Source organism: Blennius ocellaris (assembly GCF_963422515.1).
Source record: "Blennius ocellaris genome assembly, chromosome: 5".
Lineage (NCBI taxonomy): Eukaryota > Metazoa > Chordata > Actinopteri > Blenniiformes > Blenniidae > Blennius > Blennius ocellaris.
The window spans coordinates 24,839,449-24,854,738 of NC_137654.1; the positions used below are offsets into that span (position 1 = coordinate 24,839,449).

The 15,290-nt window shown below is 40.0% G+C and overlaps 1 protein-coding gene across 1 annotated transcript; it reads right to left on the reverse strand.

Annotated features, from left to right (window-relative positions):
- Positions 1-2,787: 2,787 nt before the first annotated feature.
- On the reverse strand, positions 2,788-14,773 carry LOC308130806 (protein kinase C and casein kinase substrate in neurons protein 1-like). The gene is made up of 9 exons (XM_080497290.1): positions 14,705-14,773; positions 11,170-11,326; positions 10,811-11,046; positions 9,362-9,517; positions 8,362-8,537; positions 5,895-6,015; positions 5,675-5,781; positions 4,617-4,813; positions 2,788-2,919 (listed from the first exon to the last, which is right to left on the reverse strand). Exons 1-9 carry the CDS (start codon positions 14,762-14,764, stop codon positions 2,810-2,812), a joined length of 1,320 nt encoding a protein of 439 aa, XP_080353416.1. The 5' UTR covers positions 14,765-14,773; the 3' UTR covers positions 2,788-2,809.
- Between the last annotated feature and the right edge of the window lie 517 nt (positions 14,774-15,290).

Below are 15,290 nucleotides of genomic sequence, written 5' to 3' on the forward strand. Positions count from 1 at the left end.
GGGTGACGATCTGGTATTTATATTTATCAAGATCTGTGACTTTTAGAAAAAAAAAAGTGCAATTCATACACAAAAAAACACACAGACACTACACTTGATTTTTTTTTTTTCAACAAACTTGTTTCCCTTTCAAACCAATATCGCAATATTGACACCATCACAACAAATTTGATTTGGGTTTTTTCATCACTATCGTCATTTATCCATGATCATAATCATCTTTATGCATATTTAAATGAACTTCTTGTTACATCAAGATGAACAGGCACTACACCAGTTAGGAGATAAAAGTACATCACTAACTATGAACATACATCTTCTAGACCGCTAATATAGGGGTTCCACAACATGAGCTGCTGTTCCCTGTGTGCATAAGGAAGAGATCAACATAAAAAAGCATTTACATGTACACCTTTTTACTGCCTCAACATGGTTAGGTCTCATTTTCAACTCAACACAGTTGTACAGTTACAATAGAATATAATCTTTAAATTACATCATCATATACAAATCTGACAGCGTGGGATAACGTCACGCTTTTATGATACACTGACAATTCAATTGCAATAAAATTCATACGATATGGTACCTATTACTTAATATGTTTTCCATTTCTGTTATTTAATGAAACACATTTACATGTATAACACTACATTTTGTCTTAATAGTCAATCACTTGCATTTTTTTTTTTTTTTACATTTTTTTCTGTTACATTTACACAACTCATACACACTGGATGATGATGCCCCCCCCCCCCCCCCCCCCCCTCAAAAAAAACAAAAAAAAACAAATGAACCTGGTAAATGTGTTTGAATTTGCATGTTTTGTGTATATTATGTGTTTAATGTGTGTTTGCATGGTGGGTGTGTGGAGTGTGTGTGTGTGTGTGGTGTGTGTGTGTGTGTGTGTGTGTGTGTGTGTGTGTGTGTGTGTGTGTGTGTGTGTGTGTGTGTGTGTGTGTGTGAGACAGTTTCACAACAGGAGTCCTTTTTGCTATGCTGGACAGCTTTTTTTTTTTTTTACTCTAAGACACAACTCGTGAGCTGGTGATGCGTTTCTCCTTGTGTGTGAGACCTCAAACCTGCCAAATCCTGTTCGAGACTCAGAGCTAAACACATCTGACTGTTGTAAAGTTCAGTGACATGTTAAAGACTTCAGGACAAACTTAAGAAAAAAAGCATTTCCTCCGCCATCTAACTTGTAGGATGACGCTCTAATCAAAATGTGATGAATGTGGCTGCTGCTTCAAATTGTACTTTCTACCGAGTGAGTTTTAAGATTTCAAGGTGTAATATGCCACGTGAGGCTCATCTCGCACGCAGCGCACTTCCGCCGACATGTATTCCCTGTGTCACTGAGCAGTGGTCTGCAGATAAATGAAGTTTGGTTGGACCGGGAAGCAACTGCAGGTTGATCTTCACTTCAAGCTGTTTCTCGTGTGACGTGTAATTATTGCATGGAGAGAGAAAACAGTTGATGGGAAATGGGTCATTCTTTGGCTCAGCCTGGAAACGGGGCCACATAACTGGTGCGTTAAGCTATAGGCAGGGCTCTAAATGACAGTGGAGAACAATGTTTTTTCTTTTAATAACAAGCCCAATCACTAGTACATTCATGTCCTGTTGGAGAGGCTTCAACCTTCAGACAAACAGCCTGTTGCACAGTAACGCATCGACACGCCTCCATTAGGCCCCTTCGCTCTGGAAGAAAAGTTCCCGGCACAGGTATTGTTCAAAAACCCTCCTCCTAATGCTGCAAGTGGCAATATCTCAAGATGACTTGTCCAACTCTGCTCTGGGTGTATGTATCGTCTGTCTGTTAGCAGTCGTGGATTAAAACAAGACCTGAATAACTGAACCAAGAATGAAAGCTTCTACAGAAACTGCAAATCCCTTTTCAAGATTTGCATGAAGAATGATGTCGTGGACAAATAAAGAAAATGTTGGGAAAAAAACAAAACAAAACATAAAAATCAGTTCATCAACAAGCTTTCTCGTAAAAATCACAAGCAATGTGCATGTCCAGAAGCATGTGATGCCGAGGAGTGAACTCTGCATTTCGTAGTTGAAAGTGTTGCATCAAAGTTGCGGCCTTTTGGACGAGGCCGCGGGATTCGGGGAATGCGATTATTTGCATAGCGCATGCTGCTATGCAAGTTCAGAAACAGTTAAAAACACAGAGCACTGCACACACTGAAAGAGAGGTCAGACTGAACCATAAAGAAAAAAAACAAACAAACAAAACAGAAGAAACAAAAATAAAGGATACTGTTTGTGGTACTTTAAACACTACACAGCATTCCTGATGTAAGAATGACGACTTGACCATACACAGCATTAAAAATGCTACACAAAATGGCATCACACTGTATATACACAATGCAGGTTAGAGAAGCTCTTCTTTGTTGAATGGGCAGAACTGATTATACTATCGTCCCATTTTTCAAAAGAGAACAGGCTGCAGTATACCGCAGGTTTAAACAAGCTGCATCTTATGTTAAATACAGCTACACAGAGAAGCAATGTGTTCCTGCACTGTCTTGATGTTATAGTTGAGTGTGTATATACTGGAATAACTGCTGCTCTTCATTTTTAAATGTGTAAGTCCACCCACCCCTGAATGCCGGATAAAATATACTATACTGATATATTGTCTTTTTAGGTTACTAAGTTTTTATTTAGGCAAGACTGCTTGGCGCATCTGTTGGGCGAGGGGATGTGTTGCTCTTAAGTCTCTGGCTATGTGCGGTGCGATTGGACGGGACAGTTCAAGCTGCCTCCAACGGCATGTCTTTGTCCAGTAACGTGACTAGATGGGCTCGACGTAGTTGGCCGGGTACAGTCCCTCCCGGCCGTTGTCCATACGACCTCTACACCAGCCTTGCTCATCCTCATCCTCAGTCTTGGTCAGTTCATCACCTGCGAAGCAAAGATCCGTTCACTTACTACACTCACATCAGTGAAATGTGCATAGAGGGAGGAGACATTTGTCAGAACGGATACAGATTTGTACACATCTTGATTGTTTTTTTTTTTTTTTTTTTAATATGATTTGTATGAATCTCAGGCTTGCATTGCTTTCGCTGTTTATTGGGTGAATCACAGTGTTTATTAAGTTTTCTTTCATTTCTTCAATGATGCCCACAGCAAACTGTTGCCATAAAGATACAAAGATTAAACTTTGGTGCTGAACATTAAGACAATTGCAAACTATAAGAATGTATTTCTCTTATAAAATCATAAACACCATGTATGTTCCTATTTAACCCTGAGGCACACTTTTAGAAAGTAATGTTGCAATGGCATGTTGCTATATGCTGAATTACAAAAAAGTTACAAAAGTCTTAAAATAGCTCAGAGAAACATGCTCAGGCAGAAAGTTTAAATATCTAAAAAGAATTAAAGCTACAGAAAATGTTAACACCATCAAGTGCTTATACCTGATAGTGTTGAATCAGTTTTTCTTAACGACACCAGACATAAAACATACAGCGAGAGACCCAGGTCTCTATTTGTTCCAGTTATCAACATCAAACAACTATGCCGACAATAAACATAATGGCAAACAGTAATTACAGCACTTAAGTCAAGTAGATTTACATTTTTCTTTCCATTGAGCACTGGTCTGCACCAATCGTGTTAAAGTAAAACAAATCAAAAGATATGTGGATGGTGTGTATGGCATGTTACGTGTGACAGCTGCGAAATAGTGAAATATCAGGTGTCAATCGAATGGCAAAGTAGCAGAAAAAAAACCCAGTTTCACTGAAAATATATGTTTGCTAATGCATCGCATTGGTTATCCCTCAAAATATCCATCATTCGTTTTGGTGAGTCGCACTGGAAGCAAATAAAAGTTGTGTTTGTTCATAAGAAACCTCCACAGGGCAATTTCAACAAAAAAAACCTCCTCTGAATCACTTGTTTGCACGTATTTTCCAGAATCCGTTGAAGCCTGCCTCCAGACATTGCTGTACAGCATGGAGAATATTCAAAAGTACCTGAGCTCAAACTTTGAGTGAGTGCCAGGGGGGAAACAAAATAAACATGTGCAGTTGAGGCTTCTTCAGAATGTTTTTTTATTTTACTTTTATTGAAGAGCAGAGTATCTCTTTCGATGGTCAGTCATGTCACTGCGCGGCTCTGAAGCAATTGCTCAAACCACTTCCCAAAGACATTGTCTTAATTGGTAGTAAGTGCCTGTAATTTGTCTTTCACGTGGCTATTATTGACTAATCACTGCAATCTCTGGAGGAAGAGAGCGTCAGGGTAGAAATGAGGTGAAAGTTTTCCTTTTAAGACCAGGGGTGTGCAACATCTGGCTGCTGGACCAAAACATAGGATGATGCTGCAAATTGTAAATTAAAAAACAAAAAACAAAAAAAAAACCTTAACTGCCATTTCTGATTTAATTCATTGTAGGTCAAAGCCAAGATATGATTATTACTTATTACTATTTTACAGATCCAGATCATTTTGCACTGGCCCTGTACTATAAAGACTTTCACATCCTGTTTTCATCCTTCTGCGTCGGATGATACAACTTGTGATCCAAACAACATTCAAGACAATAGACTGAAACAGTGAACCTGGAGGACCTTGTTCTGGATGCTTACCTGCTTTAAAGGTGAGCTCATCCTGCTCCTGGCCGTCGTAGTCGTAGAGGGCACGCACGCGGACCCCTTTCCCAGTGCTGGAATCCTCTTCGAACGAATTCCCGTTTCCACCGTTCTCATTGCCGGAGTGGGCAGCGGGCTGCTCGTCGTCGGACCACTCGGTCGAGTAAGCTTGGTTCTTGTCATAGCTGCTCACACTGGAAGAGAAAATTATTTCTGATTTGAAACGTGTCAAAAAATATTAGAAAATCACGACTGTTAAAGCTCAAGTTGAAATGCCAACAAATCTGGAGAAAAAGGTCAAATGAATCAAGGAAACTCTACAAAAACTTCCTCATATTGGTTCTGGCTTTTACTGCCATATGTTCTAGTTTGTTTTGCTTGTTTGAATTTTGTTTTCTTGGGCTCATATTGTTTGTCTTTTGCTTCTGAACTGTGAAGCGCCTCAGGCGACACGCAGGTTACGTAGTTCCTCTTCAGTTAATCCTGCTCCTGTTCTGCTGCTGTAAAGACACTGAACCAGCAGCTGAAGACTGTCCACAGTGCTCTGGTCGTCCTTGCTTCAGCAGAACCAATGAGCCTGAGGCTTAGTTTGAGCAAAACCTCAAAATACACACTGATGGTTATGATCGCTGTTATGATCGATTTGAGGACATTAAAAGATGTATATTATGGCTTAGTTCTCTTGCATCACATCGAGAATATCGAGGATAAGGGGCCTTTCTGTGTGAAATGAAGACAAGATTGCACGTTATTGCATGTTTGAACTTGCGATGCTCGTCAATAGCACAACAGAAGATACCATTTACAGCAAAACTATATGTATATATTAAGAAGTGCCATAGGTTCCTCTCAACACACATTTAGTTGCTGAATATTAAGATGAGATTCAGTATTTGGGTCCCCCAGTACTTTAACTTTGTTAAAAATATAGAAAACTATTCATGAAAGTGCCTTGGGACATCAGTGATCAATGCATATTAGCTGCATCTACCCAGTACGATTCCTCGACTCAAGCGAGTGACCGATGCAATTGTAATTGGACTACTTGAACTGACCTGCTGCGGTCACCAGGTGGCGCCACGTGGTCAGTGCTTGGGGTGGGTGGGGCTCCATCTGGTTTCTTCTTCTTTGGAGGAGCAGCAGCTGCATCTGGGTTGTACTCCTGGTGAGTGAAAGGATGGAAAGACGTAAAAAAAAAAAAAAAAAGCCAACAACAATTGTGAGGACGAGAGACGTTCACTGTTGTATATGTGTCAGAGGGTTTAAATGTTGCACCTCAAACGCAGGCCAGTTCATATGCATCTCCGGGCCGTGGTTGTTGCTGAACCACTTCAGGTCCTCTTGTGTGTTCGCAGCCAGGATCGTGCGCTCCAGTTCTCTGTATATTGTGCCATAGCTGAGGAGAGGGAAAAATGGAACAAATGCCGACAATGAAGGTGCCAGAAGGAACCCGAGGGCACTTCCAATTTGGCATCAAAACCCAGAGTGTCGTTCAAACGGTGGCTTTAGAGAGATTCAGCGTTGGGTCACGACCAGACTGAAGTGTCTCCCTGAATTTTCTGCTGAAGTCGTCAGCAGCTGAAAGACGTGGCCTGAATAATCCCGTCTTTCACCAGGATCTCGCCGCTTATGTCGCCACATTTTCCCCAAAATAACCACCATGTGGTGCAGATTAAAAGAGGCAATGCACCATCCAGTGTGCCCTGGAATTATATATTAATACAGTGAATGAGTTGCAAACAGAGTTATTGAAAACAAAAACAAAGTTTTATAAACCTTATAATGTGTTTTCAAGAGAGGTGAGAATATGCTCTTCATAAAGACAAACCCTGATGTTTCACTGTAATGTCTCACAGGGTTTTGTTGAGGAGAATCAAGCATACTGAATTGGTGTTAACATTCAGAGAGCCAGAGCAGTTTTTTTAGGACACGTGACACCTGTGAAGGGTGGAGAAGCTTAATTATAAACGTAAGTATATTAGAACGGAAAATTAAATTAGGACTTTAATGATGATCTCGAAATGAGAAAGAGATTACAAGAACATTAGTTCCTAAAGTCAATTCATTACAGTCCTTTAGTTCTGCATACAGTAGATATGAGACTTCCATTTTTGGTGTTTTACAAATAGCTGATTTATAATCTATAGGTTAACGGCTACTGCAGAAAGAGGAAGATGCTCTGTATGCTGGATATTGTGGGTCCTGACAAACATTTCTCAACTCAGGTAGATGAGAAGAATAATCATCTCAACAGCTGAGTTAAACAATAAAAAATACATCAGCTCTTGATTGTTGGGTTTCTCACAGTTATCATTTCTAGGTGCTTTTAACAGCATTGTATTTAGTGCCATATAAATAAAGTTGAATTTAAGTGAATTATGAAGGTTAGTTGATGTTTGTATAATGCTGCCAACACGTCACAATTCAGTGCTTAGCTCAAAAACAGATTTTATTTTAACAAGGGTAACAAAGACATGTCGTCAGAGCCTCACCTGTGGCAAGAAAAAGTACAAAACAAGTAAAGATTAAATAAAGTGAATATTAGCATGTGCTATAAATGCTTCCTATATATATATATATTTAATGATCAAAATGGTTTAGTTCTGTATTTACTGCTAAAATTTTAAGAAGAGTCAGCAATGGAGGGAAGCCTGGAGCTTTAACTGGAGAATCAAACTGAGTCGAATGTGTCTTTTGCTTCCTCGCAGGTTATGGTTGACGTTTGCAGACATTTTTATTAAAAGTTATGTGTTCCATGTGGGTCCTTAGTCTTGATGATTTGATATAAAAAGACAGTGATAAAGCAGATAGTGAGATAGTCGGTACATCTGGTGCTGTTTTATATTTGTCCTACTTTTTTTCATCCACACAGAGACTCCATGAGAAAGCCAAGCTTAGTATTACTTAATCTCTTTACTTTTTTTGTTTTAGATTCAGCACCTAAGTTTAAAGATCCCCTAAAACTGGACTTTCTGTCAAAAAAAAAACGACTGAAAAGATTGAACATTAAATTGATTGATGACCTCATCATGTAGCCGGTACTATTTAAACTGCCTTTTATTCACTTATTATGGAGACTTTTCAAACCTGTATGAATTAATTAAACAGAACCGCGACAAAAATGACTGAACAGATTAGTAAGTCCAAACAACGACACAATCCCCTGAACACTCAGAAGCCAGAACGATCGACGGTAAACAGAGTCGGCGGGTCTGTTGAACGAGCCTGAAAATCACTTTGCTGTGGCACCTGGCAGTGTTTGTCACAGGCGGTCCAGAATATGACAGGCAGACACTGACTGAATGAAACGCAGTTTGGCAGAAACCTCACTGCCTGAATCATCAGGTAATTACTGCTGTGAATCTGCTAATGAGAAACACATGAGTTGCTTCAGACATGTGTTTGCGATTAATCAATTTGGGCTGAATGTGACACTAGACGAATGAATCTCATCTATTTGAATAGTTTCACGAAAAATAAATACATCCTGCTCAAGTGTAGCCCACACAATGACTAATTTATGGACTAAGAGGGGGGGGGGGGATACGAGTTGGAAGGTTCAGATGAAACAAGCTTGTGAAGATATATTCAGAGAAAAAGAACACAGTTGGACCAAAATGCAAACAGGACTCCTTGTAAATCCCAATAGGGACAATTACACAACGTCTAAAAAGGCTTTAACAAGCATTTACACCAGCAGACCATTTAATATTGGATACCCTTGCCCTTCAGGTCAACTCACCTTTGGTTCTCGGTGAGGTTAAGATGGCGCTTGATGTCCAGCAGGGCTTCCTTCAGGAAGGTCAGCCTCTTGACTTCATGCTGCTGGCACTGGTCAAACACCTGCTCCATGCACTCCATGTACTGTGGAGTGCACTTGTTCAGCTCCTCCAGAGACTTCTCGTACTTTTCTTTCGCCTGGAACAGAAGGAAGCAACACAGTGACCCGTGTGGCATTGAAAGTGCTCTTCGATACTTCTACCTGTACAGCGGCTCAAAGTGTACTTTAAGGCGATTGTGCCGTAGTGCTAAGCATGCGACCTTCATCAGCTGGAGTCCAGACTTGGACTTATTTCATCAGAAAGAAAGATATTTGCCAAACCAGATTAGTTGAATGCGTCGAACATGCACACTAGTGTAAAAGTGACTTCTTTTAACCTACAGAGTTTGCTTTTTGTGTCTTTAGTCTCTCTAAACCAGAGGCCTGCAACCTTGTTGACTGAGGTTGTATTCATGTGTTGCATGTATAATTTAGACATATTGTATCACATTATTAGCATTTTATTTTCATCATTCAGATTTTTCCTTTTCATGGAATTTCCCACTTTAGCCACTTTATGTATCTTTTCATTTTCTAATGCTTGGAGCAGTTTTAGCTGAACCAGCAGATTTTCCCCCTTTTTTTTAAGTTCCTTTCCTTTTTTTCATTTTCTTTCTTTTCCTAGAAAAAGCTTTACTAGCCATTGTAATCATTTTAGTTTCAATATTCTTCCCATATAATTCAATGTATCTATTTATCTGCTTGTTTATTTGTTTATTTTGAGTGTTTCAGCCATTTTTAACAATTCTAGTTATTCTGGATATTTGAGCCATTTTACCTTGTTTTAGCCTGAATATTAGATTACTTTTTTTTTCCAAATTCAATGATGTATTGTGTAAGCTTCGGGGAGCCGCTACAGAGGGGCTGTAGAGCCGCAGGTCGCAGACACCCTGCTCTCCTGGAGCTGCAGCGCGACATTCACCTTCTGCGTGTCCTGTTTGCATTTGTCCACTTTCTCGTGGAGTTTCTTCTGCTGGTCTGGCGTGACAGACGCCTCAGTCTTGCCGTTGGCCTCTCGGGTTGCTGCCAGCTTCTCCTCCTTACAGGCCATGTGGTAGCTTTTCTTAGCCGTCTCCATCTGCAGGTTCAAACACAAGCATTCAATTAGCGTGGCAGATTTAGGTGAGCTGAGCAGCACAAATTTAACCATATTTTGATGTTGAATACCAAAGTTGGCGAGATAATGATGAAAAATATTGTACTTTAATACAAGTGTATAAAAAAAGAAAAGAAAACCAGGCTTGCATCTCCTGGGACCTCATTCCTCTCATACGATAGAAAAATGGCCTAGATAGACGTATCCAGACAGCCTCCGTTAACCCATTATGACCTGGAGGAACATGGGATCTGCTCTCTCTTTATAATGTATGCTGGCCGAACAGCATTATATACAACGTAATCTTTTCAAAGTCTAATGCACCATTTCATTTGTAGAAAAACATCTGTATTTAATGGGATAACCACCTCAAATATTCACATTTCTATGCACACATGTTGTATATACGGTAATAATGTGTGTTAAAGGGAAAAATGTATCTGTAATATTTAATCCGATTAGTTTCAATCACTGCATGCGTGCAGTGGCATCATTCTATATTTGATTCCCGATGCAGAAAATCAGGAATTGATGCATTAGTAATTTGAACAGAATTTGCTTGGCCTGGAATACCACACTTCAAGTTGAGGAAATGCGCCAGTATCATGGTGGGTGCAGTGTGATGGAGAAGATCCAGCATTTATTTCTAGAAAAAACCAGTGGCGCAACTCTCAGTTGAAACATACAGACAGTGAATTCTTTGCCATTCTTTTTTGACAAACTTATGTTCCAAATCCAGTTATTGAGACAACTATTTCTTAGAAATCGTTCTAATGATTGCTAAATGCCTAAATAATAACAAATGTGCTTCCCATACTAAAACTCCCTTTGAACAGTGACAACTGAAATAATTCAAATCAAATGATACCTTCGGATAATCAAAGTGTTTCAGCAAATGTTCATGTTTAAGCAACGCAAATTGAAGTCTCAGAAAACAAGAAACATGCAGTTTCAGCTTCAATTTAATCAATTAAAAGTTAAATATGAGCAAAATCTGATAAGTAAATGCTGAATACTTGAACAAAATTTTCCAGTTGCTTTAGATTTTGAGTTTTATTCATCAATAATTGGTAAAATATTTGTTTGTTGATGATTCTCTAACATATAGAGACTTTCCAAGATCATTTCAGGAGTAAATTAATTTACTTTTTCACAATTTAGTTGAAATCTCAATGTAAAAAAACAACAACAAAAAAACATTTTGAAAAGAAACAAAAACAAATGTGCACTGCAAGATAAAACACATGAGCCCTTCCTCTCCATCCTCTTCCTCACCTCTTTGAGCTTCTTGGCCCAGGGTTTCTGAGCCTTCTTGAAGCCTTCCTCCGCCTCCTTGGCCTCTTTGAAGCCGCCGATCATTTGCTTGTGATACGCCTCCTTCTGCCAGTTCTTCACTTTCTCAACGTCTTCGTTCATCAGGTTGTTCTTCACGTCTTGGTGCAGCTCACTCACTTTCTCGGCCTCCGTCATCACAGCCAGCCAGGCTCTCTCGACAGAGCCGTACTGTGGGCCTGCCAGTCGGGCCAGAAGATCCAAGAATCAAAGCAATGTTCCCCCAATCAACTATTACACACTGAAATGCATCGTTAGGTGCGCTCACATGCGAAGATATTATTTCTTCTACATCGGCTGACCTTTCTCAATGAGTTGCCTCCATCTCTTGGACCAGGCAGTTAGCTGATCGCCGTAGGCCTTTTCTATCTTGGCACGCTCGCCCAGGCAGTTCATCAGGTCATTGCAGAGCTGATGGCCGTCATTGAATCTCTTGACAGCACGTTTATAATTCCCCACCTGAGAACAGAGAAAAGTCACTGAAGGAGTGAAACCCACAGAACATTAAACCTCACAAAATGCACGCGTATGTGCCAAAGGTTACAGTATTTGTCAAAAGATATTATTTTATAAAGATTATTTTGCGAGTGTTTTTGACACTCGTAACATATAAAGGAAAAGACTCAAGCCATTTCAGAAATTTATTTGTGATGAACATGGCTTAAAAAAAAAAACAACCCCATAAGCAAAATCTATATTTTAAGATGCTCTCTTTGAAATTTTCAGGCAGTTCTAAAAATGAACTATTTGTTTCTATTTGTTTTTCTTTAAATATTTTGCAATATAGGCTACCTGCACATGTGATAAGTATATCTAAAAACACAAAAAGGTGAATGTAAATTAAAGTTTGAAGCCTGTTATGTTCACATGTGGGAAAAAAAAGGTTTATATGAAACTAGTTAGTCTTTAAAAGTAATTTATGAATTTTTACAAATACAAAAGTGTAACCCTTCTTTTATTTTAAATGTTTGAACGTTTGTCGAAAAACAGAACAGATTTTAGTCTGAATTTCACATTTGAGTGCTCTTGTGCATCAGTTCTTACTTTGGGTCACACTGATCTATAAACCTGATCAGGGAGGTTACAAACAGAATATATCATCAAATGCTCATTTCTATGCTTATTAAACTAACAGATGTCTAAAGCCCTGAAATAAATGAGACGTTTTTGTTTTTTTTCCCTTTTCATGCTCATTAACAATAGTGGGTGTGTTCATGTGCACAGATTTATTGAGTAATACGTACACTTGTAATTGACTGTTGATTGCAGGTTGTCTTATTTGCACAACAGACATCTACGAAATGCAAATTTTAGATCCAGGCGCATCTTGTTTGATACATGTTGTCTTGTCCTCCTCGCCTGATCAGCATGCGAGTATTCACAACAGCTTTGTCTTCCAAAGAAAATCCTCTCACTCATTTCTTTCACAGTTTTCCACCTTAAGTGAGACTGCCTTAAAAGAAGAGCTGTGCCAGGCTGGGTGGCTCCACCTCTCTGGTGCCTGCAGGGGGCGTGAGCTCATGGTGCATGATGAAGGGAGGGCAGTAAGAGAAGGGGGGGTTTACTCGTGCCTGTGCATGTGTAGTTATGCAATGACATGGGCTTGTGTTTGTGTGTGTGTACATGAGTGTGTGTGTGTGTATGTTAGCTCGAACTGTGACTGCTTTAATCCTCTTGAGTGGTGTAATGCAGTCAGACAAATTCTCAGGGATGGATGACGAGGTAGAGACAGAAATACCACAGACTAAGTGTATATGTGTGCGTGTGTGTGTGTGTGTGTGTGTGTGTGTGTGTGTGTGTGTGTGTGTGTGTGTGTGTGTGTGTGTGTGTGTGTGTGTGTGTGTGTGTGTGTGTGTGTGTGTGTGTGTGTGTGCATCTAGGCTATGAATGCATGCAGTCATATACAGCATCGTAGAGACAGAGCTCACGCAGAGCTCGTCTGACATGTTTGCAGGCTGCAGAGCTGCACTGTGATTGGTCCCGACGCGAGCATGCGTGTGTCGGGACCTGATGAGGATGAGAGCTGCAGGGAAGCTGCAGGACAGGTGTTTAACATTATGAGTTTTGCCTCATGAGACAGATTGCCAAGTCACACGAACAACAACGCGTAGGCGGACTGGTTGTACACATGAAAACACACCTGAGCTCTCGTGTTTGTTCTTGTGACTGAGCATGGCTGCGCTTCCTATCCACGGTGCAAGAAAAAAACGAAACAATACAGAAATGCCCTTCTGAGGACACAGCCTGAAAATAATGCATCCTCCTAACATTTATAAACCACAAGCTGACCTAAGCGGTACTGCTAGTATACAGATGCTATAGGCAGGTGCTTGTGGTGAAAGGCCGGCTCAGAGCAGCTGATGACTGAAGCTCTTTGTCTGAGTCTCTGTGACTGAGAGCCCTGACACAAAGAAGAGTCTGTACTGAGGGAATTCATTATCGCTAATTTGGTGGGTTTCGAGTGCTCAAACACGCACACACACACACACACACACACACACACACACACACACACACACACACACACACACACACACACACACACACACACACACACACACACACACACACACACACACACACACACACACACACACACACACACACACACACACACACACACACACACAAAGAGCATTGCATTGACTTCAATTTATTTCAGCAAATTTACCCACACCCAAATTCAAATCACAATTTCTAAAACCTTATCACTTCAACGTGATGCAAAATGTGTTTGTTGTTATGCTGCAGGCTACGGCAACACACATTCAAATAAATACCTCTACCTATTCATTCAATGAGGAGAAGATATTTGAACGTTTGTTAATTAGAAGAGTTGTTGACGTGTCTGCAGCAGATTCCTATTGAAAATATTGTGAACGCAGTAAAAAAAAAAAAAAAAAGAAACAAACTATTAGAGAACGATGGAAGTTCATCTGTTCCATGATAATATTATTTATACAATTTTGGAAAATTACAACATGTTATCACTTGTGTATTTTTAAATAACCATTTAAAAGAAATTGAATCTATTGGCCACTTTGGCGAGACAAAAAAATGATTAAAAAACAAAAACAAAAAAATGCTTCGCTTACATATAAATGATCTCATTCAAAGACATGTCCCATTTATTGTGTGACTCACCCTTCAGGTTCAAATTAATATTGTGACTGATGTCAGGAGACACTTTTATTATTAATACAATCAATGGAAAACTTGTGATAGGTGTATTAAATTGATTTATGATTGTATGCATCTGAAACTGGCCCATGGCTCCACTGCACCAGCTGCATTGATCTATTATTTTTTATTTTATTTTGACCTTCGTTTTTTTGTACATCTTTCTTAACTTTTTTTGAATAGTTAATATTCGTAGTCATTCATTGTCATGATTTAACAGTAATCTTTAGCTTACTTTTGCTTAAAATGTATCAGTATGTCCATTGACATCAAAGTCAGTTGCAATACTGCTACAAAATTGGGGTTTTTATCATGATGTCATTCTTAAAAAGCATTCATAGCATTACGGTTAGATTAGATGTTGAGATGTCTGCTTGCTTATATGTCTATTAAGTGCCGTTACAATAAGTTCTAAACCTGGACCGAAAGCCAACAATAGGCTCTTCCTGATTGTCTCATTTACCACTGATGTTTTTCCACCTATGAAATCAATCACATTTGTATTTTTGGGAGAACCTCCAAAAAGTAACTGTTATCTCAGTTTCATGACTCCAGCAATGGCTTGATCTCTGGGGATGAATCAATACCAAAACCCAGAGTGAGGGTGAGGCTTGGGTTGCGGATTGAAAGCGTGTCACAAGATCCACATTTCTTTACCTCCCAGAAGCTGTCCATGGTGTCGTCAGCAACGGCACATTCATCGTAGGAGCCAGACATTTTCCTGGATGTGGCAAAGCGCTCTAATGACTAAACCTGTCCTCTGCAGCAGAGCTGGGTTCTTCATGCACTGAAAGACGGGGAAAGAAAAACACAATGAGCACGACGTGAGACAGTAACGTTGCACAATCACAGAAACAAAGCAGCACTGTGCGTTTCTGCAGAATTGGATAGAAAGCTGTGGCCAACTTGGCCTCGGCGTAACAGCAATGTGGCAGGAACCTTTCAGGGCGAGGGTTTCTGTTCGAGACGTTTATAATGATGAGATAAAAATAGCCACCCTGGCTATGCGTAGAGCGCCGTGCCCCGAGGAACGACGAGGGGCATCATATATTGGTATGTCCTAGAAAAGACATGAGTAGAGCACCACACAACCCTTCATTCTTTTGACATATCCCATATGAGAGATGAATAACACACACACACACACACACACACAGACAGTGCATGCATGCACATTTACAAAGTGGAGCCACCCAGAGGTGCCCCTTGTGTGTAAACATACCAGAGTGAGTGTGTCCCTCAA